This window comes from Sorex fumeus, unplaced genomic scaffold (assembly GCF_029834395.1).
Source record: "Sorex fumeus unplaced genomic scaffold, SorFum_2.1 ptg000044l, whole genome shotgun sequence".
Taxonomy (NCBI): Eukaryota; Metazoa; Chordata; class Mammalia; order Eulipotyphla; family Soricidae; genus Sorex; species Sorex fumeus.
In genome coordinates this window covers 20735548-20756525 of record NW_026606101.1, presented here as the reverse complement: position 1 = coordinate 20756525, position 20978 = coordinate 20735548, and the positions used below count along the sequence as shown (strand labels likewise).

General features: G+C 44.9%; 1 protein-coding gene across 3 annotated transcripts in view; it reads right to left on the bottom strand.

Annotated features, from left to right (window-relative positions):
- The window catches only part of ATRN (attractin), a 152610-nt gene that overhangs the window by 85238 nt on the left and 46394 nt on the right, over positions 1-20978 (bottom strand). For all 3 annotated transcript variants that reach the window (XM_056122082.1, XM_056122080.1, XM_056122081.1), the window contains exons 2-6: positions 12409-12492; positions 8729-8842; positions 6303-6431; positions 1604-1809; positions 14-182 (exon numbers count right to left, since the gene is read on the bottom strand). In XM_056122082.1, coding sequence (XP_055978057.1) covers positions 14-182; positions 1604-1809; positions 6303-6431; positions 8729-8842; positions 12409-12492 — 702 coding nt within the window. The remainder of the gene's footprint in view (positions 1-13; positions 183-1603; positions 1810-6302; positions 6432-8728; positions 8843-12408; positions 12493-20978) is intronic.

Genomic DNA, 20978 nt, shown 5'->3' with positions numbered 1-20978 from the left:
GAAAGTGACTTACGCGAGAACCATGCTGTAATCTGAGTGGTTGAACATGTACCCGCCAATGACCCACATTATGTTTCCATTGACCACCGCCTTGTGAGAGGCTCTGGGAAGCTTTAGGTTAGAATATTCCTCTCGAGTCCAAAATGACTGGTTAGCTGGTACAGGAATTGAACATCCGGGACCTAACAAAACAGAATAAATTAGCCCTGCAAAACACAGCTTAAAGGGTTTTGGATTGCAGGACTTCATCATCTAAAAATAACAAATAATTAAAATAGACTTTCCTGCAAACTTGAAAAAAAAAAACCAAAGGTGAAGCTGTTGATTATCCTTTCAAATTATTCAGACCTAGAAATTACACACTTTCTCCACTGACTTGAGCGGACTCAAATCAGAATTTTTAGGAAGAAATCTGAGAGAAGCAGCTCTCAGAGGAACAGAGTGGGTTAGGGATTTATTAATCCAAATGAGAAAACACCCGTAGGGCTAAAATGTAACATTGAGTCCTGAGAGTAATGGCACAAACGATCCATTTCCTGGAAAATTAAGAAACCTCATTCATGGGAGGTTTGGCTTCTGCTGCAATATTTGCTCAATCCAGGTACTCACATGACTTTAGCTTTTTAACTCCTTAATGCCAGACAAACCCACCAAACTGAGCCTTTAAACAAGTGCATTTTCTTTCCAAACAAAACTGTCCTGCAGGAACTATGTGAAGAAAAGAAAATTACTAAATGAGTAACGTGTCTGAAAAAAGCCATGAATGCGACCCAAGAAAAAAAGAGGGTGCTTGAACACCTGTGTTGGATCCCTGGCACGCCATATGGTCTCCCAAGTCGCACCAGGAGTGATCCCAGAGCACAGAGCAAGGAGTAAGCCCTGAGCACAACCAAATGTGCCCCCAACCCCAGCCCTGCCCCCCCCCAAAAAAAAAACCGACGGAAGTTTCTTTAATAGACAATACTTGACTGACTCAGAAACTGACTGTAAATGACGCTAATTTCTCTCAATTTGCTGAACATTTTTAAGGAGACCACAGTACTGGCAGGTCTCTTCCCAGCTCCCTGCTCTGTTCTCTGCCATGTCTTGAGGCTCAGATTGCTTTTTTGACAGAATTGTAAAAGATGTCAACCTGTCAACCTCCACACCCAATTCTAAAGAGACCCCAACCAAACAGCTAGCCAATTCAGAGGCTTCTGATAGATGAATAAAGAGCGGTAAGGCGTTTGCCTTGCACGCAGCCAACATGGCCGACCCGAGTTCGATTCCTCCGCCCCTCTCGGAGAGCCCGGCAAGCTACCGAGAGTCTCTCGCCCACACGGCAGAGCCTGGCAAGCTCCCTGTGACGTATTCGATATGCCAAACACAGTAACAACAAAGTCTCCAATGGAGACGTTACTGGGCCCACTCGAGCAAATCGAATAAAGAGATGTGGAAGCTTAAATGTCCTTAAATGCACTGGATGCATTTAAACTTAAATGCATATATGCATAAAAGCTTAAATGCATAAGCAGTCTGGGTGCTGGGAATAAAGTTAGCCTTGAACTTACTCCCCTTGAAACAACCTGCAAAGTCAAAGGAGAAACGACAGAGCAGCCCTTACCCTGCCAGTTCGCAAAGCAGGAGCAGCCTCTGACGTTATCTGGATTGCAGAAGCCTCCTCGGGGAAAGCTACAGTTATTGACACAGTGGGGAATGTCACAGGCTTCCCCTTTCCAGTTTCCAGAGCATTCACATCGCACCGTGTTGCTGCCGTCGCTGATCTTACATTCTCCTCGGCCTGAGCAATTATTTGGACACATGTCAAAACTATAAAGACAGTGGGAGAAAATTAAATCAACACAAAGCAACACTTCAATTACTTTTGTGTAGAACTTCCTCCTACACAGACTTCAGAATCTCCCGAGTAGATTTATAAGAGTCATTGGCGGTACTTACCAGCAAGCCAAAACGGGGGTCACTCAACCCTGTCTCGCGAAGGCTAATCAAATAAGCCCTGTTGAATTCTCGGGAGGCAAGTTAAAGAAATTACCAGGCGAGCAGAACTGTACAGGGCTTAGTTTCACAGGGGTGGGGATGACTACTCTGTTCCTGACAGCTCGTGAAAGACGAGCATGACGAAACTGCCAAACACACGTTTGGGAATTTGGAGAACAAAAGGATAAAACAATGCACTGGAGGGACGATCTCTAACACGTAGCAGAATTTGTTTAAGAGTATTGCCCAGGGCAATGTATTTCAAGTTCCTTAATAAGCTGATCTACACATTTCAGAGGAAGGGCAATTTTAATTTAGGAGACTGATCACCATGTGTCCCATAAAACTATGATGTGAGACAGAAAGATCACTCAAAGGACAAAGTACAGGCACTTGCATGCTGGAAGCCCAGGATCTTCCCTAGCATGGCCTGGCCTCCCCAGGACCAGCAGGAGTGAGCCCAAGCACTGAGCTAAGATCAGCCCCCGGAGCACTGCTGGGTATGGGTCACCACCTACTCCAGGTCAAAAAATAGTAATAAACCACAAAAACATGATCTACTACATAACTCCTTACGTTCACTTTTGTAATGAAGTAAAATGTGTGATTCTTTTGGTCGTCGTCATCTTAGTGACCAAGACAATGGGGCCATCCTTCTCTTACTGAAGTCACAGAACAGAGATGGTGGTAGTCCCTAATCAATTATAGTTTGCCTCGGTCTGTATCACGTACTTGTCTATATAAAGTTTACTAATGATGAATTCGGGCTGGAGCGATAGCACAGTGGTAGGGCGTTTGCCTTGCATGCAGCCAACATGGCCGACCCAAGTTCGATTCCTCCGCCCCTCTCGGAGTGCCCGCAAGCTACCGAGAGTATCTCGCCCGCACGGCAGAGCCTGGCAAGCTCCCCGTGACGTATTCGATATGCCAAACACAGTAACAACAAAGTCTCCAATGGAGACGTTACTGGGCCCGCTCGAGCAAACTCTTAAAAAAACATAATTTTAATTTTTTTAAAGGAAGGGACTGTCAAGATACTTTTACAGGTCAAGAAAAAAAACAAAATTGCAGAAAAGCATGTCAGAAAACTAGAAGTCTGTCACAAAGACAACCATAAGATCAATTTATGATAGCTTTAGAATGAAATTTTACAAATAGAGTAATTTTGAAATCTGTATTATGATTATAATAATACATACGCTAGACTTTTCAAGCGGTAGAAGAAAAAGGAATCACTCTTGATTCCTAAAGTGTTAAGATCCTTATGACTGTTAAGTATCCAGTTAGAAAATTGAATGGCATATTTTTACACTTTATTTCATTTATTGATATGTAGCTGATATATAACATTGTATCAGTTTCAGGTATAATGATTACATAGTACAGGAGAAAATGAGTGTAACAGTAAATAAATTAACTGTCATCACCATCACCACCTAAAGTTACAATTTATTGTGCTTACATGTGCTGTCAAGAATTGAAGCCAGGCCCTCACTCTGGAAGCACGCGTTCTACCAATGAATCACATGCATAGACCTCAGTTACAATGCCTTCTCCCTGGTGAGAAGTACCTTCAAGATCAGTCTCTTGACCATAATCAAATATCCTATCCAGTACTGTTAACTAGTCAGTATGCTATAAATGTGTGTAAAATTTAAATTTAAATGTAAAATGTCTTCTGCCCCACGCCTGGCTGTCCTCACTGGGGCCCCTTGGAGGGGGGCGGGTTGAGTTTCCCTCTCCGCCCTGTGCAGAGCCCCGGTAGCTGATGACCGCTGGGACCCAGTCAAAGCCATGCTGAGGACACTCTCCACACACTAGGACGGGCCTCACGCATGAAGGAACTGGCAGAAGAACCCAGGTGTGTGGGACCCGGGGCTGAGATCGCCAAGCCTGCTTAGTTCGGGACTGAGCCTCCTCTACCCAGATCCCCCATCTTCCAGTAGCTAGACAGTTACACCCACCAACTGCCATGCAACCCCATCAACGGCCAAGATCCAGAGACTATAAAACCAAGCTCCCGGCATTTGTGGCCGTGTGACCTCTTATTGTCTAGTTCTCACTCTCAGAGAACCCAGCAGGCTACCTAGAGTCTCCTGCCGGCATATATGCCTGACTGGGAACACCTGTAAAGGTGATTAGAGGCTGCCCCAAAAGCCTCCATCCCTCTCGGAGAGCCCAACAAGCTACCAAGAGTATCCCACCCACACGGAAGAGCCTAGCAAGCTACCTGTGGCATACTCAATATGTCAAAAACAGTAACAATGATGGTCCTCATTCCCCTGACCCTCAAAGAGCCCCCAATATGCCATCAGGCTTCACTAGCACATGACAGGAATGGATGGAGACGTTACTGGTGCCCGCTCGAGCAAATCAATGAACAATAGGGTGATAGTGATAGTGACAGTAATGCTGTAAATGACATCCCAGGCCTTGTGACATTCCTGTAGGCCTCTAGAAAGTGGTACCTACTATTTCTATAAATATATGAGCATCAATAAAGATTAATTTCATCTTTACTAAGGAAAAAACCTTTGTGGCCAGGGGAGAGAGTACAAAGGTAAAGCAGTGTCCTTGCATGTCCCTGACCTGGGTTCCAGTCCTGGCACCACAAGCCTGCCAAGCTTCTACAGAGTGGCCCTGGGGGTCCCCAACCTCAGGGCCCAAACAGCACCACATCCTAGGGTTCCAGCACTGAACAGCAGGTATGGACCATGGATACCCTGTATGGGCCATGGATACCCTGAGCACTGCTTGGGGTACACTCCCTGCCCCCATCCCCGCCCCTGAAAAAATAAAGAAAAGGGCCTTTTGCAGGACAAAAGTTGACAAAAATAAGATCTAAATTTCGGATCTGATTTGTTATGATTAAATAGCTGTTTGACCACACTCCAGGAGCGGGAGAGAAAGCACAGCAGGTAGGGCGCTTGCCTTACATGCAGCGACCCAGGTTCAATCCCTGGCATTCCACAGGGTCCCCTGTGCACTGCCAGGAGCACTTCTTGGGCGCAGAGTCAGGAGTAAGTCCTGGGCATTGCTGGGTGTGGGCCAAAAAACAAAAAAACAATCCACTTCATTTTCATAAAAGGCACAAAGAAAGCTGAAAGCTTTTCCATTATATACTCAAACCTAAACCTGACACAAGTAGGTCAAAGTATATTGTCCTGCACACGTATCAGTGATATGAGAACATACTACCACAACATGTTTTTTTGTTGTTTGATTGGGGGCCACACAAAGCAATGCTCAGGGGCTCCTTCCAGTTCAGTGCTCAGGGGCTGCTCCTGGAGGGGCTCCGGGAGCCATGGGGTGATCCATGTGGTGCCAGGGACCAAAACTTAGCCTCCTGCACGCAGAGCATGCGGTCATCCTCGGAGCTCCCTCTCCGGCCCCAAAACATGTCACTGAAAAGCAGAGAAAAAAAGGAGTCCCATTTAAAACAAAAGGGAAAAAAGAGTGACGTCAACTTCTCACTGACTCTCAGAACCTTCACTCAAGGCCCTTAGGCACAGGCTGACCTGACATGCCTAAATCAGGGGCCAGAAAGGTAGGACAGTGGGGAGGGCGCTTGCCTCGCACAGGTTCAATAACTGGCATCCCATATGGTCACCTCAGCACTGCACCGACTAATTCCTGAGTACAGAGCCAGGAGTAATCCCCTAAGCATCACCAGGTGTGACCCCAAGACTAAAAATTTTAAATTATAAATAAATAAAAACTTAAAACCCAATTAATCAGTCAGCTGCATAAAATCTTGCAACAAAATAATTTTTAAATCCTTTAAAAGTCCAAATTACAAGTAGTATGTTGCTTGTATGTCTATTTAATATGGAGTAATGAGAAATTAGTCTCATTTTCTGTGTTAAAAATGACTCAAAATGAAAAATAAGATGAAGTGACAACTGTGTGAAAATAAAACAAAAACCCTTGTTTCTTCTTCTCAAAGAAAATGAGGAAACAACTGAGAAGTTTAGGGCACACAAGCCCCAAGGTTCCTCCGGCTGAGGTCCCCCCAAAGCCAGGGTCCGATCTTCCCTGAGGACACCTGGCCAACGCAGGGCACTGCAGGGGTTGAAACTGTGCCCCTGTCACTTAGATCATTTCCTTTACCTTGTCCTGCCACCTGCCTCAATTATAAAACAAACAGGTAACAGTGCCTACACTCTGTTTTGTTGTGTTTTGTTTTTGAAAAAACAAAACTCAATGTGAAAATTCATACGAACTGCTTAGCTCAAGGCCTGGTATATTTTATGCTCTTGATATACGTTACTCAACATTGCTCAAACAAAAGACACAGTCTCTTTAATAAATCATAAATATCTTACTTGTAAGTGATATTGAATCCAGTCAGATTATAAGCAGCATCACTGAAGAAATGCAGCAGGGCATAGCCTGATGTGGCGACCACCTCAGGGACAGTGTCGTTGCCATCTCTCTCAGGAACAATGAGGCCGCTGAAAGGAAAGCACATTTCTTATAAACAGAAGCACAATCTGGGCTGGAAGTAAGGCGCTTGCCTTGCATTAAGACCTGGTTCAAATCCCTGGTACCATCTCTAGTCCCCTGAGCACCGACAGGGTTCATACCTGAGCACTGAGCTGGGGATAAACCCTGAGCACTGCTGAGTACTGAGTAATCACCCAGAAACACAAAAACTGCTGTCTAAGGTTAAGGCCGAAGAGAGACACTCTAGGGGTTAAGGTACTTGCCTTGGACGGAACTAAGTCTGGTTTAATCCAACACTACATGGTCCCCCAAACACTGCTGGAAGTAGCCCGAGCACAACAGGGTGTAGCACCTCCACCACCCATCCCCACTCTACCCCCTCAAAAAAAAAAAACATTCTAAATAAAAATATAAAGGGGAGGGCGGAGTGATAGTACAGCAGGTAGGGCATTTGCCTTGTACTAACCAACCCAGATTAGATCCACAGCATCCTATATGGGCCCCAGAGCCTTCCAGAGTGATCCCTGAAGAGTAAGTCCTGGGAACAGCTGGAGGTGACCCAAAACCAACAAACTAGCTGCAAGACAATGGTCTAGTTTATATTTACACGGACTCTGTATTCCTTGAAGGCAGGGAGTCAAGGAAGGTAAATTGGATTCTCCAAGGGAAGGGTCAGAGTCTGAGGCCGGAGCCAGGCTAGGTCTGTATTTTCACTAGTCCAAGAGGGGGCATGAACAAGAACACGGTGTCTGTCTCTGCCAAGATCCTCTGGAAGGGGCTGGAGCAATAGCACAGCGGGTAGGGCATTTGCCTTGCATGCGGCCCACTAGGGTTTCGATTCCCAGCGTTTCATATGGTCTGCCGAGCACGAGCACTGCCAGGAGTAATTCCTGTGCATCGCTGGGTGTGACCCAAAAAGAAAAAAAATCCTCTCAGGGCCCAGAGAGCACCCCAAAACCGGGGAAAAAAAAAAATGTCCTCTCTGGGCCTGACCACAGTTTCTAGCGTGAGCTAAAAAAATGAACCACCTCTGATGTGGGGATTTCTAATTCAAGGAAGTGGGGAAGCTCTTGGTGTCCTCCAAAGCTCTGGCTCCTTCTGACACAGACAAGCTGAACCCATGTCTGGAACAAAGTAAACATGGGCTGGACTGATTTATTTTTAAGTCAAGGAAGTAAAATGTTTGAGGGGAAAGAATGCAGAAAATCAGGTGCAGATGAACAGATAACTCAGAGTACATAAGCAAATGTGTATTTTGGAAAAATGTTTTCTTTTTTTGTTCCAACCTCTATCAAGAAAAAAGACAAACAGCTTTCAATGGTCACACGGTCAAAAGTACAATAAGAGGATGATTTGTCGTTAATAAAAGCTCAAATGCCCAGAACAATCTACAAATGCAGATTTAGTGTGAATCTGTTTTGCCTAACTATTAATAAAATGGGCCAGGATAATAGCTCGGCAGCAGAGCACTTGCCTGGCACATGTGAGGCTCTGGGTTCTATCCCTGGCACCAGAAAAAGAAAATAGAAAGCAAGTTGTGAGGAAGAAAAAAAAATCACAATGTGTAACTACCAGGTTTCTCACTCTCCATGGACAACAATGGTTCACTTACGTGTGTTCTTCTAAAGAGGCCCCTTGCCACTATAAAGGTACCGAAGTAAAGTGGCCCACAGTCACGTGCTGTTTCTTAACGCAACAAAAGCTCAACTAAAGCTTATGCAAAGAAGAACACAAAGGTCATGACAGATACTGTTTTTCACTTAAATTCTTCACTGAAATAATCTTATCAAGGCTGGAGAGACAGTACAGTGCGCAAGGTGCTTGCCTTGAGCGTGGCCTACCCAGGTTCATTCCCCAGCACCCCATATGGTTCCTGAGCTATGCCAGGAGTGATCCCTGAGTGCAGAGCCAGGGATAAGCTCTGAGCACCATCAGGTATAGTACAAAAACAAAAACTGGCATTGTTCTGGCACTGTCCTCCCGTTGTTCATTGATTTTCTCGAGGGGGCCCAGTAACGGCTCCATTGTGAGACTTTGTTGTTACTGTGTTACATTATTCAATATACAGCACTTAACATTTGAACAATGTAAACTTCAGCCCCACCTAAAGAAATAGGTAAACTTAATATTAATATCACAATTTTACAGATTCAAAAACTGGGAAAAGATCCAGCACTCTGCCCAGAAACTTACCCACTGGCGGGAAGAAATCAAGTCAGGACACAAGTGACAGGACCCAAGAGCTGGTCCTCTTTCTGTTACATCAAAAAGGAAAAATAACCCCAAAACAAAGAGCTGAGCTTACCTGAAGGCGGCAATTAGGGGTGCATAAATTGAGTCCCCATCATAAACGTATAAATGGTCCCAACTACACTCTGTAGCAAAATGATTGAAACGAAGTCTCATTACTCTATTTGGCCTGAAAGGGGAGGAGAAAGGTGATTTTCACTCATTGGTATTATCATTTGAGAAAAACATATCAATAATTTTTAAGATTCCATGGGAAAAGAAATAAAAATCAACTATTCCTTCATTTGTTAATGAGTTGCTTAGTATTTATGTGCCAGATACCTTGAAACATGCAGGAGAGGGGCTGGAGCAACAGTACAGCAGGTAGGGCACTGCCTTGCATGCAACTAACCCAGTTTCAATCTCTGGCAACCCGTAATGGTCCCCTGAGCACTGCCAGGAGTAACCCCGGAGCAGAGTCAGGAGTAACCTAAGCAGTGCTAGGTTACAGATTCGAAAAATGGGAAAAGATTTTTAGGTTAAATCTGTTAACCTAAGTGTGACCCCCCCCCCAAAACAAAAATAAAACAATTTTAATTCTTTAGAAAACCACGCAAAGTAAACCAAGTAGGTACTGTCTTGCATCCTGGGTCGCAGAGGCCGTAGCCTTCTGCATTCCTTCTCTGAAGAAGGTTAAGATGCCGCATCACCTCCCCATTCTCTAAACTCTCCTATCCAGCACCTTCTCGCAAAATTACTTGGCAAAAAACCCTCTGGTCTAGAGGAACCCAGTTATCTTCTTGGACTTAGATGGAATCCAGAGGAAACCAAAGCCTTACTGGAGAAAGCCTCACCGGGGTGCTGACCCTTTCCAGTACTGACGCCACTTTCAAACGGCACTTCAGTACTGCCACCCGCCTCTCCCTCTTGCTCTCCCTCTCCACAACTGCCACAAATTCTCAACGACTATTTCAAACCACACAGTCCCACCTCCCTGTGTATATTCAACAAACACCCAGGCAAAAATCTTCCAAATTCCCACTTCCTAAAATAGATTATACCTATCTATTCCTGCCACGTAGTTCTCAAATATTTAACATATTCCTTTTATATGGAACTTCGCCAACGGCCACATGTAAATAGCTTCAAGTATCACACATTCTACACAAAAATAAATAAATAAATAAATAAATAAGAAGCAAAACACACAAAGCCAAAAATCCAATTCTCCTTCCAGCACTTACCCACTCTATCCCCTTCTCCGCTAAGTAAAGTGTAACTTCACCAAGAACTTTACTTTTTCCATTTTCATATATCCCACGCAGCCTCTTCACACTAACCTAGCTTCACTGCAAATATTCCGCTTAACAGTTTGAGGGAAAATCAAGATAATTCATATACTGCCTAGCTGCATGGCGCCAGCCTTGACATGCCTTTTCCTCCACTCTGACTGTCAACATCTCTAAGCAAACAAACACATCAACAAGCTTCTCCCAACAGTGATGCGAAATGGGGAGAAAGTAAAGTGATGGCGTATGACAGTATAACAAGTTCTGGAAAGTTCGGGGGGAAATTAGGATGAGAGGTAAGTCATGGGAAAGTCAAGGGGAAAAGTATTAAAGGAAGAGAAAACAACAGGGTCTCAAAATCGTAGGGAGAGAAAAGATGCTAAGTCTGAGCAGCAGGAAAGAAAATCGGCCCATCTGAAAATTACAGTTACATCTGTCCAAAAAGAACTGTAATAGACCTTCGAGGAAATAAGTGAGAGGGGCAAAAGGCAAAACTAAGAGCTAGTTTCAAGGTTATGACATTGTGTAAAGAAAGGGCGGGGGGGGGGACCAGAGTGATAGCGGGGAGGGCGTTTGCCTTGCACACAGCAGACCCGGGTTCGACCCCCAGCACCCCATGTGGTCCCTCGTGTGCCACCAGGAGTGATTCCTGAGTGCAGAGCCAGGAATAAGTTCTGAGCACAGCCAGGTGTGGCCCAAAAGTGAAAAACAAAAGAGAGAGAAAGAGACAGAGACAGAGAAAGAGTGAAGAAAGAGGGAGAGAAGGGGGATTCTTATGACAGTTGTTAAGACTGAAGGGGAAATGGAGAATACAGACAGGTCTGGCAGATATTCTAGACAGGAGAAGGACTGACTTACTGACAGACTAAATGAGGGGCTCAGGAAAGGAGGGGCCAGCATTTCTGTCTGAGGGTGGAGGAGGAACCCCGAATCTGCACGGAACAGCCGTGGTGGCTGGACATGGACTGGCAGGACAGGCAGTGCTCATGCTTTGCAGGTCAGAGGCCCAGGCTCGATTGCAGGTACTGCATCGTTCCCAGATCACCACAGGGAGACGACCCCCACCCACTCAAGCACTAATTCGGGAGTAGCCCCTCAGCACTGCTGCGATGGCTCCAAAGCAAAACAAAAACCAAACAAAACGAAAACAACTGGAAAAACTATAGTAACATGGCAAATACTTCCTTGAAAATGGACAAAAGGAAGGTGTTACTTCAAGGAAACAACTGTATCTGTTGCCAAAAACCAAGCATAAGTTTTTGGAGTCAGGAGAGAATCCAACAGTTCATTCAACTGAGGTTTAATCCCTGGTACCAAGGGCCTCCGTACTATCAACAGGAGTAGCTTGGCCAGCCCCAAATGCCAGGGGATGGCTCTAGAGCAACACGAGCATCACAGGGGTGGCACTGGTGGTCCCGGGCACCATAGGACCCATCAGACCACATCTCAGGCCTCGCCTGGCCCAGTGGGATGAATTTTGCTGCTAGAGGCACCCAAAACTAAGGAGCCTGGAAAGTGGCAGCTGCCACCTGGACAAGCTTCCCAACGCTGAAGACTTTCCCATGAGACTGATAATGATTTTAACCAATGTGATGTAACAGAGTAATAGCACAAGGGCAGGGCATTTGCTTTGTGCACAGCCGGCCCGGCTGAGTCGGGTTCGATTCCTCCGCCCCTCTCGGAGAGTCCGCCCCTCTCGGAGAGCCCAGCAAGCTACTGAGAGTATCTCGCCCGCACAGAAAAGCCTGGCAAGCTACCTGTGCCATATTCGATGTGCCAAACACAGTAACAAGTCTCAAAATGGAGACTTTATTGGGCCTGCTCAAGCAAATTGATGAACAATGGGAGGACAGTGCTACAGATGTAACAAAATACAACAATGTTTGGGTGACCTGCAATACTTCAGTAAATCATTTCCCAAATGCTGGGAATGGGAGGGAAGAGGAGGGGGAGGGGAGAGGAGGGGAAGGGAGAGGAGGGGAGGGGAGGGAAGGGGAGGGGAAGGGAGGGGAGGGGAGAGGAGGGGAGGGGAGGGAAGGGGAGGGGAGGGGAGGGGAGGGGAGGGGAGGTGAAGGCAGGGAAGGGAAGGGAGAGAGAAAAAGGAAGGAAGGAAGGAAGGAAGGAAGGAAGGAAGGAAGGAAGGAAGGAAGGAGGTTATTTTAAAAAACTATTACAATGATTAAATAGATAAAAATTACTGGTGCATGCAATTTATTTGAAGCATTAAATCAATTGAAGATTTGAAGTTTTTATTTTAAAATGAAACTTTAATGAAAAAATTAAGACAACAGGTTTTTAAAATAAATAATAAGAAAAAAGAGCAAATCCAGTTACCAAATGAAAAGCTATCAAATAAAAAAAATCAGGTAAAGTAATTTATGGTACCAATCATTCATTTTTTAAGAAAAAGTGCTGCCATACCGAGCTCTATCCTGAAAAAAAAATTAAATTAACCATTGTTACTTACTGTCCCTCAATGAGCCATGTGCACTTGGTTTTATATTTGTAATTTCCAGGTCCATCTGTTACAAACCCAGAAGGTCCAGTTAGTCTGCAATTAAAAACAGAAAAAATAAAAAAAATTAAGTCCATAAACTTATACCATTTTTTCCTATATTCTCAAGAAATTCAAATTAAATATAGTGGGTGCATTAATGCTCAGTATAACCTGAAGGAAATGACTGGTATTTATATTAAGATTACACACGCTGGGGCTGGAGAAATAGCATAGCAGGTAGGGTGTTTGCCTTGTACATGGCCAACCCAGGTTCGATTCCCAGCATCCCATATGGTCCCCCAAGCACTGCCAGGAGTAATTCCTGAGTGCAGAGCCAGGAGTACCCCTGTGCATCGCCGGTTGTGACCCAAAAAGCAAAAAAAAAAAAAAAAAAAAAACCAAGATTACACACACATTACCCAAGAGGGCACACCAAATTAAGACCCTCAGGAATGAGCAAAAACATACTCAAGTCTCTAGCTGAGATAGGAAAATCATACTTTAAAAACCATGGAGGGGCTGGAGCGATAGCACAGTGGATAGGGCATTTGCCTTTCACATGGCTGACCCAGGTTCGATTCCAAGCTCCCATATGGTCCTCTGAGCACCGCCAGGAGTAATTCCTGAGTGCAGAGCCAGGAGTAATCCCTGGGAATGGGAGGGAAGAGGAGGGGGAGGGGCGTTACCCAAAAAGAGAGAAAAAAAAAAAAGAAAAAACCACCATGGAAATGACGGGGGGGGGGGGGGGGGGGGGGGGAGGTCACTGGAGGGTGGCTGGGGGACAAGATGACACCAACAGAGTTGACACAGTAGCACTTCAGAGCGCTTGACCGACGGGCCAGTCTCTTAGGCAGACACACAGGACTGCTGGCTGCACAACCTGCCACAGAGTGGGCAGGAGCGCCTCTCACCCCACACCACAGGAAGACTACATTCTGTTTTATATGGAGGGGGGTCTTCCAAGCAGCGCTCAGGGAGCCAAGGGGCCATGCCCACCAATGCTCAAAGTTCTGTGCGAGGGCCGGAGGATGCAAGGCTACTGGGTGCCCAGGTCTCCTAGACTACACCCAGCGGTGCTCAAGCTAGGTCTGAAGTATATTAATAACTTCTGGTCCTGTCAATAACATATCCTGGTACGTCCCAGATAAAATTGGGGCGCCATCCCTGATGCCTATCTTCTCATCTTTTGATTACTTGTGCTTCCTCCACTATAAATGAAGCTCCTATATTCTTTGCCTATTTTGCTATCAAGTTGTCTTTTTCGAATTAATGTGTAGGAATTTTTTTTAACATTAAGGATATGTTCCATGTTACATCAAATGTACTGTTTTCTCAGTTTATTTTCTTTTACATTTGTAGTTCATGTCTAATATCTTTGACTATGGAGAAAAAAATTTATATTTAAGGACACTATTTCCAGATCTTTTTTCTCCCCATCCTATCAGTGATGTCTGCCTCTCTGAAACGGAAACCACTGTCCAGCTCTTTCTCCTTGACGTTCTATCTACCGCCATCCCAGCTTCCACGCCTGACTTGTTCGCTTCCTCTCTTAATTTCACCACTAATAGTCTTTCCTTCCATGCTACCTTATCACCACCCCCTGTGGGGCAGGAACAGTACCACCCGCCCCATCTCCATTTTCAGGCGTCTGACATCTGACCACTGCCTCTCATCCCTCCATTTCATTCCGTCCGTTCCAGTGCATCTTTAGTTACATGGAATCCCCAAGTCCACTGGACTGTGACTTTGTGTCCATCACCTCACACTCACCAAGCTGAGACCAAGGTCCACCACGATTATCACCCTCTGCCAACCCTTTCCTCCTTTGCCCAGACTCCCTTTGCTCTCCTGATATACCTGTCACCAGGCTGTGCTCCCCAACATAACGCGCCAACCAGCTGGTTTCACTCAATCAGGGCTTCCAAGCCCTTGCCAATTACTGATTAGAAATACGTACCAGCTGTAACTAGGTTCGAACTCGGCTGAGAGAAAAACCTAGTCAGTGACAGTTTCCCTGAGATATAGAGTTCAAGGGTTAAGTCATGGAGGCATTTCCATGATCATTAGGGACGTAATGCTCTTTTATTGCTGTTACTGACTTCAACCCCCAGAATCCATGGTGGTGCCTCAAACGCCACACTCTACCTAGAAGGAAGGCGGAGAAGAGCATCCCATCCTCCCGCTGAGTCAACCAAGGCCCATTCCACCTACGTCCTATTAGCAAAAAGTTACGGACGTATTAAAATGGATAGGGAGGTGGAGAAACCTGTGGAGGTGAAGCCGGCCTGGGAGGGCCACTAGTCTGTCGCGTTACTAGTCTGTTGCAGCCCGCAACCTAACACTTAGACGTGACGGGAATTCAGAGGGAGCTTCCCCCTCCCCTGGAAATAAGCTTCTCCATCTTAAAGACCCTGTATTGGACGGACAGGCAGATATACCACCTATAGCTACCCTGCAAAGAAGGCAGAGCTGCAGCCCTGCAGGGGTCCTGGTCACCAGCCAGTCCCCAGCTGCCAGCTCCCTTGGGAGGTGGGAGCGCGCAGTTGAGCAATCCCGGCTCCAGGCCTCCGCCTCGGCCGGGCTTGTGCTGAAGCTGATTCTCCTCCATCCGGTTCTATTTCCTTGCCCCTTCCTCTCTCAAACCCCACCAACTTGTGCCCCAAACTTCAACTCAATAAAAGGCTTCCCCATGGGGGCCAAGCGATAGTTCAGTGGGTAGGACGCTTGCCTTGCAGCTGGCTGACCCAAGTTCAATCCCTGGCATTCCCATATGGTCCCCTGAGCACCGCCAGGAGGGATTCCTGAGCGCAGAGCCAGAAGTAACCTCTGTGCATCACCAATGTGGCCCCAAAACAAAACAAAAATGCTTCCCCAAAACCCAACCGATGAATAACATCGAGATGATACTTCTTCCTTCCTCTGGAGTTTTCCAGAGTTGGATTTTATGGCTAGAAGTAGAACTACTGGGCTGGAGTGATAGCACAGCGGATAGGGTGTTTGTCTTGCACGTGGCTGACTCAGGTTCGATTCCCAGCATCCCATATGGTCCCCCGAAGACTGCCAGGAGTAGTAATTCCTGAGTGCAGAGCCAGTAGTAAGCCCTGTGCATTGCCAGGTGTGACCCAAAAAGGGAAAAAAAAAAAAAAGAAGAAGTAGAACTACCTTCGGATCGGCTCCCCCAAGGGTGAACACACAGGAGTGTGAAGTCTCTGAAGAACAGCAGCAAAGCTGGCGCCCACCAGACTTGAGCTTTTAGCTTTACAGAAATATATATTCTCCACTGGCTGCTGTGTTAGTGTGAGTGTGCATGCGGGCATATGTGTTTCAATGTATGTGTGTGTTTCTGAACTTCTTTCTTTTAAGTACTGCTAGTTCAAACACTTCTACAGCTTTTCACTCTCTACTTCCTTCTTTTAAGTACTGCTAGTTCAAACACTTCTACAGCTTCTACACTCTCTACTTCCTTTGATCCTAAGAGTTCTTTGGACTTCACTAGAGAATGTTCAAGCAAATTAACATCACTTATGAAAAGGAAACATTGATTTTATTTTTAAATATTTACTTAATACCTTTAAGAGGTCACTGAAATAATTGTACTGCAATTAAATAATTGTACTGATAGTGGATATGATCACAGACAATTTTGGGTTGACTAAAGAAAAAAAATTTTTTAACTTATCACCCCAGATATTCCCACGCCCTCCAAGAAAAACTTTTTTCTCAACGGTGTATTGCTTTATCAGGGTGGTTCCAGAGAGAAATGGGCAGGCAGAGGAGGGATGCTCAGGGATTACTCCTGGCTCTGTGCTCAGGAATGACCCCTGGCAGTGCTTGGGAGAACATGGTGCTGGAGACTGGACAAGGGTCGGCGGTATGCAAAGTGAGCACCTAACCCTAATACTATCTCTCCAGCCCTGCTTCTTAGCAACACCTGTAAGGAACAAAACTATAATCATTAAACACAGCATGCTGGGAATCAAAATGCTTAAAACCTTCAATTTTCTGGATGTAAAAGCACCATGTGACGTTGGAGCCCTGATTTACAGAGTGGTCACAATTTTGTTGTTTTGGGAGGTCACACCCAGATGTGCTCAGGGCTTACTCCTGGCTCTGCACTCAGGGATAACTCCTGGCAGGCTCAGGAGACTGGACTTTATTGGGTCCTAGAGATCAAACCCGGGTTAGCCAGCTCACCTTACCCACAGTATTTATTATTGCTCCAGCCCCCTGACATAATTTTGTTTGAGAGCTAAAACACGAAAGTCTGGGGGCCAGAAAAATAGTACAGTAGGTAGGGTAGTTAGATGCCTTGCACACGATTGACTCAGGTTCAATCCCAGGCATGCCATACAGTCCCAGAGCACTGCTGGAGTGATTTGCGAATGCAGAGCCAGGAGTAAGCCCTGACCAACACCCAAAAACAAAAATAAGTAAATAAGAAAGTCCAGTTCTGGGATGCTGTGAAGAGTTCTGTCCACTGACTGAACACCCACAGGGATGGAGCAGTGTGGCCTCAATGACCAGCCTGGTGTGGCCTGAACTCTACTCCTACAAATGACATCCCCTTCACTGACACCATCTTCTAGGTAACATCAAGGTCAAGTTCATGCATCGAAATCCCTGTGATTTCACTGACTGACTACCCAACTCTGGGCTCTGGGAAAGCTAAAGTTTCTTAGTGCTAACAGAATCCTTATATCCCATATAGTATGCTGATCTCTTTGGGAAAACTGCATTAAAAAAATCTACATCTGCCTGGGGAAAGAATGGGGGGGACAGGTGTGGGTACCCTTAGAGAGAAGACTGACATTCGTAGAACAAAGGATGCTTTGAATTGAGCCATCTCTGGAGTCACCAGCAAGTTTCAACAGAGAAACTTGCTTTCAACAAAAGGATGGTTTCACATGTCCTCTACTATCCTTCGGTGATAAACATGCTATTCTTCCCTGAGGACATAAGCTTCCAGCTTATCAGTCTTTTGTCACGGTTCTGCTTCCTTCAAAAATGCGTCCCACTTGCATCTTTGGGCCTTGCAAAGACCCCCTGCCCCTGAGTCTCCGTCCGGTTGTTGCCCAGAGAACCAAACCTGCCCAGTGGCTGCTCAGTCTGGCCAGGACAAATGTGCCACTTCTGTCACCATCAAACAAGCAAACCAACAGCAACCACAGAAAATCAACTTCATCAGGTCTCTCCATCCACTGCCCTCATCACACCCCTGTGGATTAAATCTACATTAAGTTTAATAAATAATATTTTCCTACTTTTGCATATGAGTGGACGCGTGTAAGAAAGAGAGCAAAAGTTATACAACTCTAAGGGCCTTAGGGCTCAGCCTCATCTACAGCTCAGCATCACATTGTCTGCATTTCCCATCAGAGAGGAGTGATTCGAGGGCAGTGTCAGTCACCAGCCGTAACGCAGAAGGCAAGACAAACACTTACTCACCTAACAGGCATCCTTAACTACTCTTCCTCACACTCATAAGCCCATCATGTATAGATTCCCTTTAATAATCTTTTGTTTTTGTTTGGCGCCACAGCCAATGGTGCTCAGGGCTGACGCCTGGCTCTGTGCTCAGGCAACCATAGAGCACTGGGGATCACACCCGGGTCGGCTGCAAGCAAGGCAAGAGCTTTACCTGCTGCCCCATCTCTCCTGGTCTCTCCCTTCAAATCATTTTTGTTACACGAGACACTATGTGGAGTTTTCTGCATCTTCCTTACCAGCAGCTTCATAGTGCTTGCTCCTTGTTAAGGTGACCCAACTATGCATACCCAATTCTTCCTGCCTGCAAAAATTGCAACAGAATCTAGAACCCAGCGTAGGTTGCCACAGTGGCTGGTTCCCCAGAAACAGAACAGTGGGGAGTCAGGGAGGCCAGCCTCACTGAGGCTGCCTTGTTTCTCCTCATTGTTAAACTCCATCTGAACTGGGGTTCTCCTTACTTCCTTACTGAAGGCATCCTAAATTCTTGTATTTTCCACTTTATGATGTACACATTTTTTAAATAGCTCAAAAATCCACATGCATTGAAAAAGATCAATTTCAGGTCTTGGAGAGATGGTACAGTGGGTAAGGTGCTTGTCTTGCAATCACATGAATGGGTTTGATCCCCAGCATCCCATATGGTCCCCCAAGTATTGCCAGGAGTAATTTCTGAGGGCAGAGCCAGGAGTAATCCTGGAACACCACCAGGTGTGGCTCAAGAACAAAACAGAGGCTGGAGCAATAGCACAGCACGTAGGGCATTTGCTTTGCACACGGTCGACCTGGGTTTGATTCCCAGCATCCCATATGGTCCCCTGAGCACTGCCTGGAGTGCATTGAGTGCAAAGACAGGACTAAATAAACCCTGAGCATCGCTGGGTGTGACCCAAAAAAGAAAAAAAAAGAACAAAAACAAACATAAAATCAATACTATGTCACAATTTAAATGACAATTTGTCATACACAAAATAAAAGTTCACTTATCCTCTAGCATTTTAGTAAGTTGAACTACCTGACATTCTATTTATGGCAAATACAAAACGTGGTGCTCCCCAAAAGGAGAGAGAGAACAAAAGGGAATGCCCTGCCACAGAGGCAGGGTGGGACGGGGGTGGGAGGAATACTGGGATCCATGGTGGTAGAAAATGGGCACTGGTGGAGGGATGGGTACTGGATCATTGTATAATTGAAACCCAAGCACAAAAATTTCTAAGTCTACAACTGTACCTCATAGTGTTTCACTAATAAAAATTGGGGGGCGGGGGGGAGGTGGTGCTCAGGGGCCACTGGGCCACACCCAGTGAATGCTCAAGAGTCATATGTTCAGTGCCGAGGACTGAACTCAGGTGGCCACAAGGAAGGCAAGAGCTATCTCTAAGACCTCTCCTAGAAATGACGAAACTCAGATCCCTGCAACAGTACTACCATTCTCCTAGTTATTCAAAACAAAGGATACAAGTATGACCTCTGTTCTAAAAAATGCCCCCACCATAAAAAAATGTCCCCACCACCACATATACATTTAGTACGAGTTTTTTTTCTTTTTTTTTTTCTTTTGGTTTTTGGCTCTTGGCAACTGGCTAAGATTTAATCATGATATGAGAAGAACAAGTGATGGTAAACATCCTATCTTAACCCAAATCTCAAGGGAAACTTCATTATTTCAACATATAGTGCGATAGCTACCCAAAGTTTTATTTTTAAAACCTTTACTGATTAAAGAAGGATATTTTCATGCTGAGTTTACTGAAGATTTTTATCACGATAGGTGCATCCCACAAAATGGTAATTTGATTTTCCTCCTTTGTTAGTGTATGTGTCAAATGATAGTGATTTGCAAATATCAAACCAACCTTGAAATTTGCAAATTAATCCAACTTGATTGTGATTCTTTCAATATTTTACTGGAAAAAATTTACAGGTGCTTTTGCTTATTTTAAGTGTTCATTAAATTAAAAATGACCTGCTATTTTTCTTTTTTGGACTAAAGAATTATATGCTGGCTATATAAAAATAAAAGAATTGAAATTTTGCTGCTTTTTTCTTTTTAATTTAAGACACCGTAATTTACAAAGTTGTTCATTAAACAGTTGTGTCATGCATTTGGCGTTTCAACACCACCAGTGTGACCTTCCCTCCACCAATGTCCCACTTTTCCTCCCATCCCCAACCTGCCCCCTTAGGCACATAACAAATTTACTTGGTATTACTTGTTCCAACAAAACTTTAAGAAATGGCAAATAGAATGATCAGAAAATCTGTAAGAGCCCATTTGTGATTGCTATACAATTTTAACCTATGTAAATAAGGAAAATAAAACCTTTCAATAAAATATGAAACTGCTTATTCTCATGTACATAAGTTCTCAACTCTGTAATCTAAAGTACACTGCATTAAAGTTTATTTGATATTTGGATCTCATTATGGTAATAATCATCTCATCTTCCACATTTATGAAAATAAACCTATGAATGTTAATAAACCAAAGTCTTTTGGTATTTGCAATGTCTGGGATTTAGTGATGGTGCCCTTGTCACTGCTGACCTCAGCAACATTTTTCTCCTTTTTCTTGATCAATCTCCTGTCAATACCAATCTACAGCTGAGGGAGGATGGTACCCTCAGGGTGCTTGGGGCACCAAGCAGCTGGCGATGGACGCTGGGTCCCAATGTGCCAGGCCTGTGCTTCAACCCAAGGATCTCTCTGGACCCCACTAACTCCTTTTTTTTTTCAGTCTTTCCTAACTCTTGCCTACTAATCCTCTTGATTGTACACATCTGAAATTCGTATCTCTGTGATTTTTTCTTCCTATGACTGAGCGTATTTTTGCAGTGCTTTCCCCATATTCTCAAGTTAAAAACATAAATTATTCCATTTAAAATTTCTTTTTAAGACAGTCATCCAGAGCTGCAATTCTCTTAGCATGGCATTAGTTGATCAATTTTATTAGGCTTTTTCCTAACTCTTGTTACTGAGTCTTCTTACTCACCAGTCCTAAAAACCCTTAAGTCTATTCCCTTTTCTCTTGACATCCCTAATTCTCCTTCAATCTC